The sequence below is a fragment of the Chrysoperla carnea genome, chromosome 3, assembly GCF_905475395.1.
Source record: "Chrysoperla carnea chromosome 3, inChrCarn1.1, whole genome shotgun sequence".
In the NCBI taxonomy this organism is placed as follows: domain Eukaryota; kingdom Metazoa; phylum Arthropoda; class Insecta; order Neuroptera; family Chrysopidae; genus Chrysoperla; species Chrysoperla carnea.
The window spans coordinates 66,521,837-66,545,895 of record NC_058339.1 but is presented as its reverse complement, the minus strand read 5'-3'; the positions used below and the strand labels follow the sequence as shown (position 1 = coordinate 66,545,895).

General features: G+C 28.2%; 1 protein-coding gene across 1 annotated transcript in view; it reads left to right on the top strand.

Moving 5' to 3' along the window:
- Window positions 1–4,770: 4,770 nt before the first annotated feature.
- The window catches only part of LOC123295323, a 51,226-nt gene continuing 31,937 nt past the window's right edge, over window positions 4,771–24,059 (top strand). The window contains exons 1-2 of the mRNA XM_044876630.1: window positions 4,771–5,510; window positions 6,653–6,745. Of these exons, the coding sequence (XP_044732565.1) occupies window positions 4,976–5,510; window positions 6,653–6,745 (628 nt within the window). The 5' untranslated portion in view covers window positions 4,771–4,975. The remainder of the gene's footprint in view (window positions 5,511–6,652; window positions 6,746–24,059) is intronic.

Below are 24,059 nucleotides of genomic sequence, written 5' to 3'. Positions count from 1 at the left end.
AATGATGATCTTTAAACGACTGAGCAGATTTTCTTCAAACATATCTAAAAACACTCTCAATGAAATAACCTTTAAAAAAATCAAAATAGGATCAACCATTTTTTGCCGAGGGTTTCTTTAAATTTTTAATTTATGTGTAATTAGAATAACGTGATCAGCGAAATTTTAAGTTCCGGAAAGAACCAAACTTCTTTTACAGGGTAATTTCTAACCGGGGTAATATTTGCTACGAAGAGGCTACTCCGAAATGAATAAATTCTAAGAAAGGTCAATACAATACAATCAAAGGCGTTTCGAAATTATTATCTTCCTGTCGCGAGCCTTGTATAAGAAATATTGTAGCAAATATAAACAGCTGTCATAGGAAAATTGGCTAAGAAGCAGGCATTCTAAGGTTAAGCTTAATAGTGCGGCATGATTGCAGAAGCTGCCACATTAAGGAGGAAACGATTACTACCAGCTATCGCTATGATAAGATCAGAATATTTCATTACATAATCGTTCTTCGACGATTTCTATGAAAAATCTTTTCTGCTATTATTTAACAGCTCATGTGTCTCTTACTTATGTCTCAGGTCAGATTAGGCCTTATGGTCTAATTATGTTTCACCCGGACAGTCGCTGTAAGCTAACCTAGTGTATTCCATTTGTCTTACGAAATATATTAATACAAAAAAATATTTTGGAATGTCTGGCCCCTGGTGTATATTAAAAACATAAGACAAACATTTAATAAGTATTTTCTACAAATTAAATAAAAGTAAATAATATCAAAAACAAATAATAAATATAATTAGAAGATAAAATACCGCATATTATATTATTATTATCGATCGATCGTTTGTAAGAGTACTTACTTATTCATTTCATTGATTCGTTGTTCGTTGTAAACTGTCAACATACACACGAGCTGCTTAGATGATAAATAATTGTGTTACACCAGAAGGTTAAGATAGGTTAAGTATAAAAAAATCAACAATCAAAAAGAACACATTCAACACTCTAAATAAACTATTCCAATTTCCGGTTAGAGAAATTTTTTCGTATGTAGGTTTTATATATATATGTACATACTTTTTAATGATTAATTTTAGTTAAATTGTAAGTACAGGGTGGTTTGTTAACATTAAAATTAAGAAATCATTATCAGTGGCAAAAGCTCTGTACACTTTTAAACTTGGCTGACAGCATACTAGATTTTAAAGAAACCCTGGGTGTGGTAGCTTTTAAAATAACATGAGCAGATTTCAACCAGAACTAGCAAATCAGTCAAAACAAAACTATTTCAACATTATATGTAGTTGTTATTAATTGTCGAAGAAGTTGCATGTATTTTGTGATCTTAATGTATTTTCTGTTCGCATTCGTGACTATTTATCCGTTAGTTGTTAAAAATTGACTGCTTGTAGTAACCTGTATCAAAAAAGCTTTCAATCAAGTTTCAAGACTCTAAGGATGATTTCACCCTCAACATTCGCCACGGTCAAAATAAACTTTCGTCCTTTCGCAACTTTTTATAACTTTCTATAACTTTCTGGAACATTTAGTAGGCAAGTTTGTGAAAATAACACATACTACTATAATGCTACATTTTCCCTACTCACCGGGTAACTTTTGCTTCTCAGAGAATGATTCGATTTAGAAATATATTCTGAAACATTTTTTATCTTCTCACAAGAAATCAATGTGCTCAGAAGATATTTTCACCTCACATTGCCATCCCTGCACCAATATTCCATTTGTAAGAACTCAAACTTGAAGGATTATTTTATACAAAATAAATATACTATAAACTTTTTTGATTTTCTATTTCTCCCAATATCTATCTCTACAATATGGCGGATTGTTAAATAAAAAGGTTTACACTACACATTCCAACCCACGTAAAGAAACTGCTACCAAATGATTCCAAACTTTCTTATTATCAATTAAAATATCAGATAAAAAAGTTATCTGATATCGCTCTTTGGTTATTTTAAAGAGTGTAGCCTCGAAAAAGTAATTTTAAAGAAGTTTAAATAGGAAGAAAATTGTTTCTATATACCTTTAATATGATAGAAACTGAGTCAAATGATTTTATTTTCAACAAAAAAGAGGCCGCAACAGTTTATTAAAACCTTTTTGTTGTAGTTTCAAGTAGATAAGAGATTCCTTAGCACTGAGATAGACTGCTGGGATCTATTTCTCCTGGTAACGCTATAACTTGCAAACGGATGGAAAGGGATTTAGCTAATTCCCTTTCGAAAGAAAGAAAATTAAGGAAATTGGGTGGAACATTAGAAAATTTAAGACAAAAAATATGAAGTGCAAAAAATGGTGGAAACGCATATAAATAATGCAATATATTATTACATCTTCCTATATACTAAGTATTTTTTTGCGCTCCCACCATATTTATCTTGAATTGTGAACAGGTATTTGAATAGTTTTAAGGTCGAATTTATTATTATTATTCATATATTGTGAATAGGTAATTATTAGAGCTATATACAAGTGCATAGAGCTCTACTGCCGACGGCTTTAGTCGGGCCGAAATAAATTGCAGTCCTCGTTGAAAATAAAATCATTTGACCTAGTTTCTCTCTTATCTTTAAACGCGTTTTATATTGATAAATCTTTCATTTATTCTCTAAGTAATTTTGGTATACCGTCCTGTAACACTTCTTCGTTGTCATTTACAAAACATATATGCATGTATGTACTTAGATTAAAATCTTTAATTATTAATTATTATTTATAAGTATGGTTGTTAATTGTTGATTTTATAATATTAATTCAGTACAACATTTAATTAATTGAACTTGATTTTGAAAATAAGAAATACATATCTATATTATTATAGTTCAAATGTAATGTTTTTTATATATTTGTACTTCAATAGTGGCGCCGCAACCGCACAGATATAGGTGTGGGTTTGGGTTGGTACTGTTGTTGTTGTAATGCAACATAACATTGTAATATTATTGTTGGATAAAATTGATTGCAGTTTAAACTATATAGTAATGTAACACGATCTTGACCTCTTTTTAATGGATTTGTTTTTATATTTTATATTATATATATATATATATGTGACAATAAAGACATTATATTATAATATGATCTGTTTTATTATAAGTAGGTTTGATGGGCAGTAGCGTGACAGTACTGGAAACGTTTATTAGTTGAAACAAAAGGGTCGCTTTCTAATAGGAGGCTGACCTATTGCCATTAATTAATTATTTATTCACTGCCCCTATTTGACTGTTATCTCTATAGGATGACACAAGTTATAAAAGCAGAATACATTTATAACCGGGAAAGCGTCTTCTCTAGGTACAGGTTGTTGAAATATTTGAAGAAATGATATATTTTTATGAAAATTTCGAAAAATCTATTTGGAAAAATTGGGAATTTGACAGTACAAGCTAAGGATCCTTCATGGTGATAAATTACGAGAACCAGCAATTAAAATATGGGTGTACAATAACTTCGTTTCGAAAAAAAAAAATATCTTGCGCCACTGACTTTTTTGCAAATAAAATACTGTTATTCCAAATTTCCAATTCTTCTAAGCCGTTTTGGCAATATTCACAATAATATCGTTTTCCTAAAATTCTAGTCTACCTTTTAGTCTGCCCTATTATCTATCATGGTGGCAAGTCCATTTACCACTTGGACGTTTTGGTCATGCACTTCTTCTCAAAAGGCATTGCTTTCCATTAAAGTGAAATCATTGAAGTGTCGTCCAGAGATATTCCAAAGTTTATTTAAACCGTGAGACTATTGGTGCATCTTTGAAGTAAAGTACAATAGACCAATATCTTTGGGAATAAGAGACAATCAGAAATTTATTCAATCTTTCATGTCACTATCAGTTATTGAGACCTATATTATTAATTTATTCTCAAAATTTTCTCACGATTCAATAAACAATTAGTCGTTATCTTTAAGATGTAAAAATTTTACTGTTATGACACTTTTCTTCTTTAACCTGATGCCCTGTGTTTATTCAAAGTCCATGTAATCGAAATACAAAAAGAATACTAAAATTTTTGAAATACAATTGAACAATAGGCAATAATAGCCAATATTTAGAAAAATATTCAATAAGCTATCTTATCGAATAACTGTGACATATACTTCTGTTAAATACACAAAGTAAATTTTACTGGATTTTTTTCATTTGTGATTTATTAAAGACTGTGAGGCAGAAATCTTTTTTTAGACCGAAAGGTTAAATTTGCCTTTATCGTGCTCATGACTTGCCAAAAAGAAGCCACTCACGAAGTTTCAACTATTTATTAATCATTTAACAAAACACCCTTTCTATCCCATGGTCTGTAATGGAACATTGATAGGAGGTTTAAGTATGTTTTTTGGCATAGTTTGGCAATTTTGACTTAGTATGCCAAAATAAGAAATTGGGTGTAGAATACTTTTGAGCTTTTAACAAACTTAAATCAAATGTGAAACATTACGATCTTTTAATCAAGAGTTTGCTGTATGATTTTGACCATTATCAAACTTAGAAAAGTATAACTTGTGCAAGGATCGAACCAATAATCTCTGGTATACTCAAGGTGAATATTAACTGTACACAAACTTATTTCTGTATATCTTCTGGTATCCTTTACTTTATATCTAACATTGATTTCAAACCTTTTCAAGCAGGAATTTTTTTATACAAATATCCGCAAAAAAATTCTTCTTGTATTTGTAGTATAAAACATCTTCTAAAATTGTTATAAACCAAACAAAAATTAACAATACTTTTTTTTTGTTACAGAATAATGGACAATCAGAACGTAAAAACTTTTTGGACATCACAACGGCATGTGCACCAGATGGTTGGCCCTTAAGTATTGGTCCCGTTGGTATTAGTTTACATTTAAGTCCATTAGACGCCACTTTATTACGTCACGGTGATTGCTATTTATGCGTTCGGACACGCAGTGCACCCGGTTTAGAGGTAGCATTAGTTTGGCGTGATCATATGACAATTGGTAGTCATTCCATAGCCGTATATGAATACCCAATAAAAGACGAATCAACAATCGAATGTTCTGATTTTCAATCGATCACGAATATTGAAATGGAGATCACAAATAAAGGTGATAATGAACTAACAGAACTGTTACAAAGTTTACTTGTATCAGTTGAACATGCTATAGAACGGATCCCATTGGATGATCTGGTCTTTCCATGTCCGCAATGTCATCAATATATTCCATTATTGGAACAACGTAGTAGTACGTTAAATGGAGATGATGTTGCAACGTCACAATTAACTGCTACAAATGGTAGTAACAGTAGTACGGGCAATAACAGTTGTATATGTCAATGTACATGTCAAAATGATTGCCATAATAATACATTTAAGGGATCAATACATAAAAAAGATACATCTATTCAAACGAGTCCAATGTTTGAATTAGCTAATACCATACCGCATATTGACTCGGATGAGGATCCTGAAGAAGCTATCAAACATTATAAGGAACAAATTAGTCAAGTCACTGATTGTACTGGTAAGTAATAAATTATTATTTTATTAAACTATCGTTACACTTTTAAATTATCTTTGTCATCATCACTTTATATATGGTCACTATCTTAAGCCTGGATAGTATGCTAGTTAGTGCTAATCAATAAATAAAATAGATATTAAATCCGAGTCCGTGTTAACAATACTTTCTTTGTTTTAGACCTTTTTAGACCTCTATAATATTGTGTCAAATCGCGACAGTAAACACTATTCAGCTAGCCCTGACTTAAAACTTGACAATGTATATCTCAAATTATCCAAGTTGCAGTATTTTTATGATAATAGATGACCCGGTAAACTTTATTTCACCTACAACATATTTAATTGTAACCATTGATCAACGATTATTATTAATCTTAATTAATTTGCAGCTCCAATTTATTAATAGCTATACTGTGCTTAGCCCGTCCGCTAAGTCTGGTAAGCCTACCCTCAAGCCTGCCTCTGCTTAGTCCGTCCGCTAAACACAAATTTTACTACTATCTCTTGGATAGGTCTTCGACATTCGAGCTCGCTGTGCTCGCATATAGCTCTAATAAATACCTATTCACAATACCTGAATAATAATTAATAAAACCTCAATACCTGTTCAAAATTTTAGATACGTCTGGTGGCAGCGCAAATAAATACATAAGTACATTGTATATAATGCATTATTTATTTGCGTTTAAACCATTTATTGCATTTAATATTTTGTCTGCAATTTTCTGAATTTGTTTTAATGTAAGAGCCTTCTACGAAGTATCAAAAAACAAGGTTTCTAAAAAGATGAATGAAATTGGTAAGACTCGCTCTCAAGTTATAGCGTGACCAGGAAAAATATGGGTTCATTAATTTATACACATATATTTATATATATTCAGCTTTCTGAATAAAACACTTTCTCGGTGTTGTCGGGCTATCTAAAACGGGGGCTGCATAAACTTCTAATCTGGTGTTAATGATTGCAAAGAATGTATGGTTGTTTTTTATTGTATTTCATTATAAATGTCAAGACAAGCTTTGAATACGAATTATTCTTTTTTTTTAAGAAGATGATAGTCACATATTGGCACATTGATAAAAAAAAATATCACTTTTTTTACTGCTTTCTTAAATGTAGTAACATTCAATTTTGTTTTTCAGGTGGAAAAGAAAATAAAACCATCGAATTTAGTGTACCTAAATTTATAACAGACCTTCCTGAAAAGTTGTTCATGTCTGGAATTTATTTACCAGGTAAGTTATTTTTTAATCTACCAATAAATGGTCCAAACAAATGAATAAATTTCCAAACCAATTCATTTTTATAGCCTCATATTTGTTTGTTTGTGAAAAAATACTACTTTTTCATCACGCGACAAAACTATAGAAAATAAATTAATTTAAGCCTTGTTCATATCACCATTATTTTCGATTTATGATTAGTAGATTATTTCAAACCCTGATTAAACTGGATTTATATAAATACAAATGAATCTCGCATAGATTAGTTTTTCGTACACATGATCGTTTATTTCAAATATAGGTTTCATGCTAGTGACAATTTTACAATTGAATTAGGTATATAGGTTGATGATAGAATGTATTTTATTTAATACAACCAATAAAAAATATACGTATGTATGAATATTCATTAGTAACCATCACCAACACAAAAGCAAATTTGTGAAATGTCCTTAGGTTACATCATAAAATAAAATAATTATGGAATCATGTAAAATAATATTTAAAAAACATTATCGCTCTTTTGTGTTTTGTGTTTATTTGTTTGTGTGTTTGTTTATTTGAGGACATATTATATGATGGCATACAAGTGCAAAAAATATACAACAAATGAAAAATTTGTTATTGTTCTGTTAATTGTGAAAATAGGGCAATCATTAAATATGCAAGAAGTTGTCTATTCACTTTATTTGATAGGTTCAAAGTTCAACCACTAGAGTGTGAAGAATCTTGAAAATTCAGCAGGATATATTATAGCTGGGCCACGTTTCAGATGAGGTTTGCTCTGAGACTATTCACTTCTATCATTAGCCTTATGGTTCTAAAACCAGGGCTGTTAAGAGATTGTGAGATAAGTAATTTTTAAAACGACTCAATATAGCGACTGAAAGGGCATTTTGTTTGCGGAGATTGCTGATTAAATAGGCCACTGGCGTGAGAGCATGACTAGGACATAATATATAAGGTCTTAGAAAGCTAGTATTTGATCTGATACCTATCACTACTATTATTACATTTTAAAATCCTCAAAGTAACAACTCTTCACAATTTTATCTCGTCTGTTCTCGATACTCTCGTTTCTAGCCTCAATCAACCTTATTCATTTGCACCAAAATTAAAATAATGATCGCCTTTCTTGTTTATTTGTTCCATTTAATTTTTTGTTTAATTTCGATTTAATTAGATGTTAAATTATACCTCTCGACTCAATTATTGTTAATTTTATCTCATCTTATCTCGCAAGAACTCTAACTGTCTACAAAGCTTTCAATTAATGTACGACCTAGATTGAAAAAACGGTTCCACAACCTTTTTTGAAACACGATTAAAATTCTACGAGATGATATCAGAACGATCGAGTCATTTTCTCGTTTATTTTTTCATTTAATCTCGCCTAGTGTCGCAGGAACTTTTTTACTTCCTACAATAGTATTAATTAAAATATGATGCATAGATTAATAGATCGCATCGGTTCAAAACTTTTTTAAAACGCTAGTAAAGTCTACAAACATTTTCAGTTACACACTCTGTATAAATCCAAAATATTTTTTATTTTATTTTGACAAGTAAACTAAAACCTTTCATCAGTTGTCAACATATTTTTTTTCAATATTTATATAAAACTAACAATCATTACCAGCCAGAAAATTATTTAAACAGTGTGTAATATTTTTGATAAATATTAAACCTCTCGAATCGTGTCGTATTTGTGATGCAAAGCATTTTTAAACATATACATTTGGGCATTCGCATTTTCGTATTTTTTAAGATAAAAATTTTGGTATGTAAGTCTCCGTGTTATTGTAACTTTACCTAAAAATATATAAGCTATATTCACATAATTCAATTAAATAATTTTATGATAAACAAAACTCCGAAAAACATGCCCAGCTAGTAAATTACGATACATTTTTTGTGACATAAGTTTTGTACATCTACTTTTGTGAAATGTTTTTGATAAATATTAAAATAAAAATATATATAAAAATTTATGTCGTAAAATCTGTGTTTGAGACAAATATATCTATTTGGACATTGATTTTCTTATTATCCTATTCATTATGATAATAATTGTGGTATGTAGGTCGCCGTGTTATTGTTACTTCATCTGTTTCATAATATTTATTTCATCTTTATGCACAGACTTTTTTTTTAAAAACACTCTGTATATAATTTATTTCGATGATTTGATGATAAACGGAACTCTCTAACTAAAATCCATCATCAGTTGCACATTTTTTACAATATTTACATAGAACAAAAACAAAAAAACATGACCAACGGATGATGAAAATTAATTGTTATATGTTTTTTTGTGTTATGTTATTTTTTTGTACAAATTTACATCGACTAGTTTGTAATATTTTAAATAAATATTAATATATATTTTATTAATATTAAAAAAAAAAACCTCTCTAAATAAACCAATATACTACTTAGTAATCGTAAAGTAAATTTAATAATACTTTCTACAAGAATCAAATAAAATACTTCATATTATTTAGACAAAAGCATTTATTTATTAAAATCGGTGTTTACTGTAGGTACTATGTTAAAATGTGTATACTTTTTATAACAATGTTTATTGCACACTTTCAATGTGTAAACACATATTTTTTAATACAGTTAAACCTCTTAACTAATATATGTTAAAGAAGCCATTTTACAATATATACCCTATTTTTATTTAGACGAGAATGTACTCTTTAAGTCTAAATAATCGCAAAATTTGAACCATTCTTAGTGATATTAATATAAAAGTCCATGTAATTCACATATATTGTTATAGCTAAATCACTTAGAATGGTAAAACACGTGCATTTTTTTGACACAGAGTGTAGATCATATTCAATAAAAAGAAAGCTATAGGCCATTTTGATTTTGAGAAATTAAATCTTAAAGGTAGAATGTAGAAAAAATTTTTGCCCATGGTGCTAATTTTCCATAAGTAAGATTAGGTAAAAATGAAAAAATTATTAGAAAAGTCTTAAATATAAACATTTTATAATTTAAATATCAAAATTCATAAGTAACACCAACCTGAAATACGTTTTTTTTTTTAAACTGTTTTGTATCGAAAACGGTGAGGTTAGGTGAAACTTGTCACAAGTCAAAAAATACTTAGAATTGTCCAAGATACATTATTTAATGGCTTTTTAAAATAAATTTTTGACCGAAACCTCAATATAATCTTTAGTTTCGTCAATAACTAACGGTGAGGTTAGATAAAAAATTTCAAGAATCAAAAAACACAAAAATGGTCCAAAATATTATATCTAATAGCTTTTTTAAATTTTAAATCAAGAGGATATGGTGTACGGGAGCACACCATTCGTTTCCTACATTAAATTAACAATTACTCAAAAATGCTCATGAAGCCCCCTTCCAAATATTCTGTAAAACACCACTTGATTTGAGTTATATTTTTCAATAAATTTCAACGAATATAATTCATAGGTTGAACTGTAATAGAATTTGAAAAATAATATATGGGTTTTAGTTTAAATTAGACTATTTTATTCTTATAAGAATATGATTGTATATATATATATAAGTAATAAATTTAATATTTAATGTTGTATCCAACTGTTAATAAATAGCGATTTTACCAACAATTTATTTCTACAATCTGTCACTTTTTTACCGTATGGTTTTCTTGTAAAGACCTAAACAACAAAAAACCGACCGAACAATATTAACATGCAATTTCTTCACACCTTCACATCACAATATGTACTCACAAATCTAAACTAAAGTATAGAGACCTAAAAAATAACAATTGTGTTTTTAGAAAGAATGGATGGTTTTCTATCAAATAGAAATATAGGACTCTATAGTTCATGTTTATGATTGTTTAAGTATCTGAGTAACGGATTTTGAGAAATTCTTTTTGTCGTGAAGTTGCTTTAAATTTTGTTGATTTTCGGTTCAGAAGATAATAAAGGGTCATCCAAATTGAGTTTCCTAGCTCAATTATTACTCCATTTAATACGTAAAATTCGAGATAATTTTCTATGTCTTTTAATTATGGAAGACTATTTTGGCTAACTTGGCAGATGTTAAAACTGATTGCAGTTCTTCAAGTACTTCGAGGCACCAAGGCAATTTTTGATTGAGGATTTTGATGATACATTTTTTTATAACTTTATGAATATAAACGAGCGAAATAAAAATAAAATTTTTCGATATCTGCCTTGGTTTTCGAAATATCGAAATCTAAATAATTAAGCTAAATTTCCAATTTTCGATATTTTGAAATTAATCTTTTATTCTTACTGTTCGTCTTATATTGTCAAGTTATAACATAATTCACCACCAAAATTGAAAAAATATATATTGTTTTAAATTTGTGTCCCCACTACCGTGCTCATGCATCCTTAATTCGTCGAGAAAAACGGGTTATTTTTGTTTTCAATGATTTGTTAAGGTTTTAACTTTGAAATTTTACGGCTGTTGGTTTTTTAATTTTGCATTTTTAGTTATTAATAATTGTTTTTAGCACTACAATTTCGGTGTACATTCATCACGCCGAAACCAGTCAAAACTGTTTTAGTAATGCTCAAAATAGAAATTTTCCTCGTAAACTCAGCAGCGAATTTTTTCCTCAATGTTTTGAGCGTCGTTTAGTATTTCAAAAAGTAACAATGATATATTAGAATATTCCAAAAAGCTTTTGAATTTATAGAAATGTTCTAGAATAAACAAGTGTTCTTGTGTGTGCAAATTGTTCGAGAATTATCTGGAATTTTTCCGAATTTTTTCAAAAATGATTTGAATGTTTATCAGCAATTCAGAATATTCGAAAAATGACCGTGTGTAATTTTAATAACACTATTACATCAATAACAATTCATTACTTCACAAAAAATAATAATAATTGACAATTTTTAATATTTTTTACCCGTGTGATATTTATTTATTTCTGTTCTTGAAATAAATAAATATTTTTTAAAACTAATTTCAAATTGTTTTTGTAAGCATGCCAAATACAGACAATAGAAGAATTTATTTTCACCTAATCACTTGTGTATTTTGGATAAAACTCGTGTATACTTGTGTTATTATTAAATAAGCAATGAGTTTTGTTTTTTTTTTTTTTATTATTATCTGTACAACATTTCATTTTTATTTGTACAATCATAAAATAAAACAAGAGAACTTTTCATTTTTACTTCATAAAAATTAAAATTACTTACATATCAAATGTAATCAAACAATTATCATATATCAATCTTATTTTTATTAAACAAATAAATACCAATAATTTTAACCATATATGGTTAATTTGCTATAAATTGAACATTTAAAAGTATTGATAGAATATGTATATTTATGGAGGCACAGATTAATTCATTAAATTTATCTATTTGTGGTGAAAATTGAATTTCATTCGCGCTTCCACTATAAATTGTTTATATACACTTCATATTGATATCGATTACATCTATAGAAATTAATATTCAAATTATAATTTGTCTCTTTTGTGTCAAAAGTTTTTTAATTTTCCAAAGTTCATTTAAAGAAAATTTACTTTATATAGACGATTATCCTTTGGCATTTTACTAGACATGTAGGCACGTAGTAATACAGTACATTTATTCGAATAAAAACAAATATTATATTTCTACGGGCTTAGGTATCGAATTTTCCATATTACGAAAACTAGACTTGCAAGTGAAATTAAAATTGATTAAAAAACGAAGAAGTTATAAGCATTCAATGATTGTTTGCTCATCTCCTTTTTAGCAAAACAGAGTATTATGTATTTTATATGTGTCTGTCTCTATGGTGATATCGGACAATGACGTCACTAACTTGTATCTTCCTCTTTATCTAATTAGGAATTTTAAACGTTTATATTTTGCGTACTTCTAAAGTTTTTCAAAAACCAACATCACTTTTCTACCCGTGCAGTGGGAATTATTTACCTGAAGTGATAAAAAAATTTTATCAACAAGCCTATTCCTTATTTGATGCCAAATATGCCACCTAAAGTGACCTAATTTTATCACTTAACACATCATTTATGCCATATTTATCAAATTTTTTGTTATATTTGAATTTTGGCTACAGTATCCAAAAATATGATTTATTTTTTACATAGTGACGTAATCAAAATCTAAAAAAATTAATATTGTTTCACTCCAGGCAAACTTTAAACAAATTTATATATAATCTAGGAGAATAATTCTACTAATTTTGGTCCATATTTTTCAAATATTTTATGTAATTTACACATCAAATTAAATTTGAGTAACTTATTAAAAAAATTGAAATTTTTCTATTCGATATTGGATCAAAGTTTAGCTAATTGTACCCCAAGTACTTATAACACAAATACTCAGATATTTTACTACAGATATTTCAAAACATGATTTGTTGTTTAGGGATTAAAAATTAATCAAAACGCTTTTCAAGTTAAAAAAAAGAATCGTATTGAAAAATATTCTTTGTACAAAAATTTTAAGAAGCACATCAATTTTTGAATTATTTTATTTTTAGTTATAAAAATAAGATTCAAAAAATACGCAGCACTTATAAAATCATACCATGGAAATGAGAAATTTTGAAGTAACTTTTGAGTTAATAAATACAAATTTCTGAACATATCTACATGAAATAATAAATCAACATTTTATTTTGTAGAATTATAATAATTTGTACGCAACTTAAAATGTATAAAATACATATAAAATAATTCGTGTAATAAAGTAACAAATTTTAAGTAAAATAATTTAATTAATTTGATATATATTTATGTGAATATAACGACTTCCTAGTTAATTGCAAACTTTTATTATAACTATAATAATAATAATAATAATAATAGCACATTATATACCATTATATATTATATATTATATTACCTATATATAATATAACATGCTATAAATAATACTTTCTATAATTATAATTAGTGATTAAGGAATGTTTTCTTGCATTTTGCCGTCACGTCTATACGTGTTGTACTCGTATAGTGTACATATAGTGTCATTTTTGTAATAAAAATTGGGAATCAACAAACCATATAACAATTAGTGTTTTTTTAATCACTTCCGTTTGTTATTGTCAAAAATTATTATTTTATTTTCATTTTTGATTTGTTAAATTTCTCGAAGAAATTAAAAATATACCCAGACTTTATTACTTTACTCATAAAGTCAGAATGAAAAGAATGGGGAAACTTTCTTTGTTTAGGTATTTACAGCATAGTATTTGCAGTTCCTATGCTAAAACTATGTTTCATCACTTTTCGGCAAGATTTAAGGAATTTTTTCTTCTCAGACTAAGAACAGGGCTTACTATTATATCTCAAAGTTTCAGAAATTTTGACCGTTTAAAACACGAGATAATTAATGTCTTAGTTCCCAATTTTGACAATTTACGTCAAGATTAATATCTCAAAATAAACGGCGTGGGGTTATAAAAATTGACTTCATGCCTTATATATTTGTATACCATGTATATATGAAATAAATCAAGGTATACTAAGTTTAGTCCCAAGTTTGTAACGCTTAAAAATATTGATGCTATGAACAAAATTAAGATCACCCAATAAGTCCATTACTAGTTGTTTGTCTGTCTGTCCGTCTGTTAACACGATAACTCAAAAACGAAAAGAGATATCTAGTTGAAATTTTTATAGCGTGCTCAAGAGGTTAAAAGTGAGGTCGAGTTAATGAGTAACCTAGGCCAATTTTGGTTTTGAGTCCGTAGGACCCATCAAACGTTTGTGATAAATCAAAAGTTTAAAAATAAAATGTACCTTATAAAAAAATAAACATCTTTTGTTTGAAACATTTTTTCGTTAACCTCACTGTTTACCCGTGAGAACGCAAATTTTATAGTACGTATGAATATGTTAATATCAGTTATGAATGTGTGGCTATGTAAGAGTGTCTGTCTTTCTTTACTTACATGACATAAAAATACAAACGATTGCGTAATCAACACTGTCTATACATGGTATTTCATCAATTAACTCAGTCAATTGTTTGTTTTCACTTGTTTATACTTTTTTTTATATTATTTTTATCAGATCAACGCCTTACGGCGAAAAAAACGCATGTTATGCAATACTTTCACATTTTTTCCACGCCTTCCAGCTCTGGCATTTCCTGGCTAAAAATCATTTGTAGGTATTTAGACCTACTGTTTTTCGCGAGAAACATTTTTCGTAGAGAAGAAATTTGAAGCAGGTGTCTAACTAGTTCATTTTCACATAGCGGCCAGTCTACCAAAAATTTACACTTAACCAGAAAAACTAACCAGTTGAATTGTTCGAAGAGTGTAGAATCAATCGCTGTGATTCAGACGAGTAGCGGCTCTTTATATGTAGGTAATGCTCACCACCGCGCTTTCGCAAGACAAAAGAGCGTGAGAATGTACTGGAACTCTTGAACAGGGCGTAAATTATTCTCAATTATGTATTATCACTAAAACCCGCATCTTTATTTTAAACCATAAGAGATCTTTAACATTACAGCTTTGTTTAAAACGTAAATGTTTAAATAATTTAGTAGGCATTGAAAGAAGGCGGAATACATTACTCTGATTAATCTGACGTTAATCTTGAAATATGACGTTCTGTATAGTAGATAAAGGCGAGCAGATATAATATGCAAAATTTAACTATTTAGCATATTTAAAGTCAAATTAGATTTAATATCTCTAAATATTCTCAATCGGAGGAGACATACATGCAAAATATTATGTCTACAAAAGTTATGAAAAAGAAAAAATAATACAATTGCAGTTTGCATGCATATACATCAAAAATATTTTGATTTATTGTAAAAAGTTGTTTTACCAGAAACAATTTGAAAGAATTCATTTTTTTTTCTTTTATCTTTTTTTAATATACAAATTGCCAATGGAAATGTGAATATTAATCATAAATACAGATAAAATTTTTGCATATTCATAATATAAAAGCAATTTCAAATTCTTTTCTTTTAAAATCTACATCACCTATAACTAACTACTGCCCATTTTTACACTTAATCTATAGTATATTATATGTTACATCAAAATATCACATATGTCGATATGGTAGAATCATAGTGATCCAAGTAACATTTTTTTTTTTAATAAAAATTTTGGCATTTGGACACGAAAAAACAGTAATTATTTATAATTTTTCCACATCAAACTCATCCAAGTGCCATTTGGTTTCATTTTCCCGACAAATACCAACCTCTTACCTTTCTAGAGAGTTAAATAAAAGTGAATGAAATAAATATATTTATAGAAAATTTTTTTCAACCGTTCATTCACATTTTCGTTATTTCTTCACAAATATAAAAATGTTACTTACACCACTATAGTTCTACCGTCCCCGCATATGATGGCTTTGGTCGGTCTTCTGTTCATCTCTGGATATATTATATGCATGTCGTTAGCGAAAACTATTTTTTGTTTTGTTTAAAGAAATATTATTTTGATAGACAGTTTGACATATAAGATAAACCCTTGTGGCAAGTAGCCGCAAAAAAAAGTATAATCAGGTAGGTATATTTATAATATATTCGTGTTGTTTGTTCTTTGTGAAAAAGGATATGATTGGAATATTCCAATTTTGCAGAGGTAGGTTATACATGTACCAGGTGTACAAAAACGGGAGTATTATGACCTTCATGGGCGTAGAAACAATATAATCGCATTTTTCCTTATATTTATCCTTTAACTTCACTCTGAAGGTTTTAAAACTTTAGGTCTGTATGTGCTTGTGGCGTATATGGTCAGGAATGTTGTGTTAGGTAAATGATGCGAAATCATTGTCCCAAAAAAAATATTTTTCTTGAAAATGTAGATGCAATAATGTCTATAAATTAAAAAAATAGAGAAATGAGAAATAAATCATTTTATCGTACAAAAGCATTTGGTGCTAGATTTCAATTATTGTAAGTATTTTATTGACAAATTGGTAAAAGTACAGTCGTTATAAAATATCTTAAAAAACATTCTACGCTTTTTTACGATAAAATGATTTTCTTTATAATCACTCTATTCTTTTTTGAACCGATAGAAATTATTTTCTACTTTTTAGTTCAGCTAGCTACAAAAGTGTGTTTTTTAATTTTTTATACTATTATTTATTAATATTATGGAATGTTATCTGCGCTTCCACCATCAAATATTTTTTAGTTAATCGTTAATCTTAAAGAATCCAGATCAAAATAATCGGATAAACTTATAGCCTTGCTCTATTTATATTTCATCATTTCAGTGATTGCCTGGTCTGCAAAAAAGATATGATAGACATTGAAATGATATTTTGTGCATAACTTCAATGTCTTAGACACAATTTTCTTTGAAACACCTTTTTTTTTATTTTAATTAAATTTAAAAAATAGTATCACATTCTTATTAAATGACCCTAAAAAATTTAGCTTACTTCTTTAGATAAATAATTCCAACTTAAATCATTAATAAATTGGTGTTGGAATTCGAATCACGATCCTTCAGATATTCGACCTAACACTTTATTAACTAAACTACGAGATGGAATTAGTACTTCTTACAGAATATCATATCTTTTTAATATTTTAATCATTCCTTGCGGCAAAATTTTGATTCACAATTTAAAACAATTTCTCTCTATGATGTAATAACATATTTTGTATAGTTTTTGCATACATTATAATCAATTGCATGAAAATAATAAACAATATCATACATGACTCTCTTTCAATTGAACATAGCGCTAAGAAGGGCGGGGATCAGCAGTGAGTATTAGTTTTTGCATATGATATCCAGAGCGTGAGAATGCGGCAAATGTGGCGCCTCAATCACTTCATCATGTTTCACATCGTTAATATAACGATTATAATGTCTACCCACGTATATTTTACAACAATTATAATGACCTATATCTTTCGACTTACTGTGCAGTGAGTGTGTGCACTTTTGCAATAAACGCTGGCTGCTGTGCAGCAGCCGGAAGGGTAAGATGTTGTACCTTAAATCATAGGCTATTTGGCAGTATGAAGAATATTACCACAATGATATTGACATCGTGCAATGAGTTTTATTTTTGGCTTTTTCCATTGCCATGAATACTATTTTATTAATATAATTGTATGGATGAACGTATAATTCTATGGTTTGTATATACGGTTTACATTGAAAATTGACATTTAAAAAATAATATGTTCGTCTCTTATTTTCACAATTTCTAATGTTTAATTAATTGTTATTTTTCAATAATTTTAATTTGAAGTTTTCTAAATACCATTTACATGTAAGTAAATAGTAATGGCTGCGGTCGATTCAAATGTCCCCTCTCTTAAAAGTTGTTTGCCCAAATGACGAAATAAATAACTAATAAATTTAAGATTTGTTCAAGGGAGAGTTAAGACATGGCAATAAAATTTAATTTTTGTTTCGACCGAAGATCTACGATGTAAATCTACGATTAGTTATAGCTTCTTTGCAACCAAAGATACCAATTTGGTGTAAAATGGCGGCATTGTTTTAACTGTTCCTTGTATATTTCTAATAAACATTATGTTTATTACACCACAAATTTTAGTGCATAGACGCCCATATTAAAAATCGAGAATTAAATGTAAACACTTTTTATAAGCTCAATTTATTAGTCGCAGAAACGATGCAATGAAGTTCGTAAAATTTGAACAATAGGTTTACAGCATTCAATTCATTAGATCGTCAGGAAATATTGTGACCTAAATTAATTGATAAGAAATAATACGTATTTTATAATTGCATTTAAAAATAACCGTAAATAAGTATACTCAATTCACAATTCGGTTTATAGTGATGAAAGTGATTCCAAACTTGTTACTAGTGGATTTTTGCGGCCGTCTCCGGGGTACTTGGTGCCCAGGATGAACTGTATCCTCGCCGCCTCTTAAATTTTTAGGGAATTTCGTTATATAATCAGTCCAAATTCGTTACTCGGGGGCTTATATTCTCTGGGATGGCTCATCTTATGGGATGGTTTACAGAAATAAATTGTTTTCATATTTAACTTCTGAAAAAACACTCACAGTGCTAGATAAATTTTGGTTCATAAGTACTACACTTTCCCCTACGGTTAGTTGCACATTTCAAATAATAACAATAAAGTAATATTAAATTTTATCATTGTAAATCAATCAATATATTTATGTACGTATGAAATTGATTGATCAATAATCGATATCATTAACATTTAATAATATACAGTTGCATCGTGTGTGTGTGTGTGTGTATTGTTTTGTGAACTGCTTGTTCATTTTCTATACACAATCGTTTTTTAAATTGTAAATGAATAAGTGATTTTGTTTTATTTGAAAAAGTAGAATGCAAGTGATATTTAATTTAAAAAAACACTTTTTATTTACTGATAACATTTAAACAACATATGGATATTGTAAGTCCACAGCTTCGCTTGTGAGTCATTTTATTCGCGTTATAGACAAAACCATTCAAATAAAATGCAAGTTTTGGATCAGCCATTGTTTGACTGCTTTTAGTAACAAATGAAATTTACCAAATTTAAAAAACCCCCGACAAATTTTTCGGATACGGAACCCTGAACTTGCACTTGAAACATATCTATGCAGACTCTCCATTAAATTACCGTTTTCCTTAAAGCCTTTTCCAAATTGAACCGAATTTGAACATTATAGCGAATTTTCTAAACGCGCACTTAAAACCTAGCTAAGAACTCTCTCCATTAAATTACCTTTCAAAAAAGACCAAAAAATCAAAATCAGTTCATCCGTTTAGGCGCTACGATGTCACAGACAGACACACACACATAGCGATCAAACTTAAAACTCCCTCTTTTTTTAGTTCGGGGGTTAAAAATATGTTTGTTAAAAAATTATAATTTGTAAAATTACTCCAGATATCGAAACATTTTATTCTTACCTTTCGTCTTATATTTTTTTAAATTTGTGCCCCCCCCCCCACTACCGTGCTTATTAATTAGTCGGACACAACGGGTTTTGTTTTGTTTTCAACAATTTATTAAAATTTTAACTTTAATTAAATTTCCACCAACTAGTTTTAGTAAATCTATGAAAACATACCATCCATTTACCGTTTTACCATAAAACCAATAATAAATATGCTTACTTTTGAATATTTATTGAATATTTATTTAAATAATCGGGCAATCACCACTTAAATTTTCAAAATTGATTTAAACTTAGTCCAATCACAAAAAAAAAATAAGCTTTTTATTTAAAATTGCTTTAAAATTACCAATGAATTACCAAATCTTTGCTGTATTATTAACTCCCCTTCCTTAACAAAGCTGTCTTATTGTCGAAATTTGTTGAGAGCTCGAGCTCGAAGAGGATTCATTTAAATATTTGTATGCTATTTCGAACGAACAAATTTCTAATAACCTAGACCTCACGGTGGTCAAATTTAAATACTGCGTAGTAATATTTGTTTATAAAGCTAAAATTATCAACGAAATGGACGAATTGCGGCTAGAATTGTATGTAATTAAAAAGGTAAATAGTCGTTTAATTGATTTTTTTAGCTCCAAGGTGACATTAAAAGTATTGCATTGATATTTCATCTTGTGTGAATTAAAAACATAAGTGTCAATCAATAATAATCTTCTTCCGTAATAAATATGTTTTATGTGCGCTTTTCAATTTTTTATTACTGATTATTTTTAACATATTAATAATATTATTTTAATCGTAAACCTACTAAATTAATCATCTGCATCAGAAGATTTACTTAATTTTTATTTTCTTTTAATAATTAAACAATTAATAAATTTAATTAGTTTTCTCGCACACAGATTGCATCAACGATATTAGTAGCAAAAACTTGAATAAAATTAATAACAACAAGTGAAAACAAACAATTGACTGAGTTAATTGTCTAAATATCATGTATAAACAGTGTTGATTACTGTCTCACATTACACATACATACATGTCACACATATATAACTGATATTCCTATATAATACTACTATTTGCGCATAATTTTTCGCTCTCACGGGTAAACTGTGATGTTTACGAAAAAATGTTTCAAACAAAAGTTGTTTATTTTTTTATAGATACATTTTTTACATCTAAACTGTTGATCTATCTCTAACGGTTTACAAGATGGGTCCGTAGGACCCAAGACCTAATTGACCTATGTTGCTCATTTACGAACTCGACCTCACAAAATTGCAGCTTGATATCTCTTTGGTTTTTGAGTAATCGTGATAACAGGCGGACAGACAGACGGCAGACAGACAGACAACCGGAAATGGACTAATTAGGTGATTTTATGAACACCTATACCAAAATTTTGTTCATAGCATCAATATTTTTAAGCGTTACAAACTTGGGGCTAAACTTAGTATACCTTGATATATTCCATATACATGGTATAAAAACACACTCTTATTTGATTTGAGAATTTTGTCATAAGGTTAAAGTCTGCCAATTGTGGCAATTTAATTTGTTTTTTTTTTTAAAGGTTCACATCTTTGTGTTGGCAACACTGTTTAGTTTGACCTCTAAAAAAACACCCATTACTAACCGAATGATTAACTTTTAGTGATAAATAATTAAAACTTATCTATAATTATAAATTGTAATTTGATCATAATTTTCATTGATAGAAAATATTAATAAATCATCATTTTATTGATAGAAAATGATAATAAATAAGTCTTAATATCACCTTAAGTACGTAATTATTAAATGTCTTTCTAAACAGTTGTAATAATATTTGTTGTTATAAAGTATAAACTTAGTAAGTTAGTTATTAAATTAATAACTCTGATGATAAAATCATATATTAAAACTAAATATATTTTCAAGTGATTTGATTGCATGCTACAGGTAATACTTAAATAATAGGTAAACCCTATTTTAATACCTTTATTATTGTTTGTAATTATGACTTTCCATTAGCATTTATTTTATTATTGAACACTTTATAAATAAATATTATTAATTGAATAATCAAAAAGTTTTATGGCTTTATTTTACTTTTAATCAAATACACACCTTCTTAGTCTTAAGGTCTGATTTGTATACCCTGTATATGAAATATATCAAGGTATACTAAGGTTAGTCCCAAGTTTGTAACGCTTAAAAATATTTATGCCACGAACAAAATTTTGGTATAGGTCGTCATAAAATCACCTAATTAGTCCATTTCCGGTTGTCTGTCCATCAGTCTGTCGTCTGTCGTCTGTCCGTCTGTCATCACGATAACTTTAAAATGAAAACAACATAGGTCAATTGGGTCTTGGATCCGCAGGACCCAAATTGTAAACCGTAAGAGATAGAACAAAAGTTTAAATGTAAAAAATGTTCCTTATAACATTTATAACATATACGTAATTCAAGTTGCCTATTTATTAATTTTGTAAGGCAACTTGAACATTATCCATTCCATTGAATTTACAATTTATTCTTTATTAACAAATAGAAACAATTGCGCCACTAACTCATGCGTCACTAATGATATTTGACACCTAAGAAACACATTCTATGAGATTTTAGAAAAATGCGAGCAATTTCTGTCATTTGCCTTTATTTGTAACAATTTAAATTTTACTATTTTTTATAATATAAACGGCAGGGAAAAAATCGTCAAATTTGAGAATTGAACAAGAAATTCAGAAAATTCGCTTTCCATAAATTCGATACTTAATCCTTGGTTAAAATCTTACTTTTCTTTAATAAATTAGACTGGATTTGAGTTTGGATTCTTAGAAGATCCTTTATACTGCGGCAAGTTTTTTATTCTTTATTACTAAACTTATATTTATACAATATAAATCAACCCTTCAAAGGGCTGGCAAAAGAAATCACAGATATTTTATTATTATCAGTATTAGATCACGATCTCCGTATATATTTTCTGATTATTGATCACTTTAATATCAATGTAAATATTAATTAAATAATCAATAAGTTTTATAACTTACACAACATTACTGTATATTATTGTTAAAATCATTTCCTTATGTTTAAAATGGAAATTATATTATCCTTTTATTAATATTAAATATATTATTAAATTATTCGATATTTATTAAATCATAGACATTTAAACATTTGTTGATAATTACTGTTAAACTTCTTTAAACATATTAAAAATATTTGATATAGAATTTTTTAAATATATAGGGAAGTTTCCTGTTTTTTTGGTAATAGTTTAAAATAGATGTCTTCGGGTGTGGAAGAAGAAAGTGTTGAATATTTTTGTTAATAAGTTAATGTTGGTAGCGCTAAAGGCAACGTACATTTTTTGAAATTTACGTTTAAGGTAGTACGACCGCCAAGGCAAGTTTAAATTTGTGGTTGAAATTATTTTTACCTTATTTTCAACTTTGATGATGAATTTTGTTATAATTTCTTGAATGTAGACAAAAAATACGAATAAAATTTTTCGATGTCTCCCTTGGTTTTCGAAATATCGTAAGCTAAATAATTAAACGAAATTTTCAATTTTCAATATATTGAAAATTACTGCAGATATCAAATAATTTTATTCTTACTTCACCATCAAAATTGAAAATATACATTTTTTTAAATTTGTGTCTTCACTACTGTGCTCATACATCCTTAATTAATCGGGCACAACGGGTTTTCTTTTTCAAAAATTTATTTAGTTTTAACTTTAATTTAAATAGTTTTTTTTTTCATCGATTAGTTTTGGAATTTATTTAACTTATATATAATTTCTATAGTCTGTTTTTTCCTGATGGGTACACGATTGGGTACACAAACTATCGAAAATTTATCCAATGTCACAACTTAGTTCAGGATACTCAACTCTAGCAATGCGTGTATCTTTCTGATCCTGATATATCTAATTCTGTCATTTTTTATGACATTTCGACTATTTTAATTTTAATCAAAATGTCAAGAGTGTTACCCATGCCTTTGAAACAATATAAATTCGATATACTTAATTAAAAACGAATATTTAACACGATATTTATGACTAATTGGCTTCGAATGAAATAAATGATTATATTTATTCCAACTTTCAATACAGCAGATAAACAACACTTCGCATGACAGAAGTATTAACCTATGCACAATAATAAAACATCAAAAGAAATTAAAATTATTATTGATTACCTATTGAAAGACATCCATCCACACGCCTACAGTTTTTTTCAGGTCATAAACAAATTATTGATTCGCGCAAAAAAATATTTTATAATTGTATGAAGTTCACGGTTAATTTTTATGATTTCTCCTTATATAGTAAAGAGAAGTTGATAGCGAACGCTATGTAAAATATAATCATTAACATATATGATGATAGATCATAAAATCACACATTTACATCCAAAATGAATTATTAAATAAAATTGAAAGCTATAAAAATC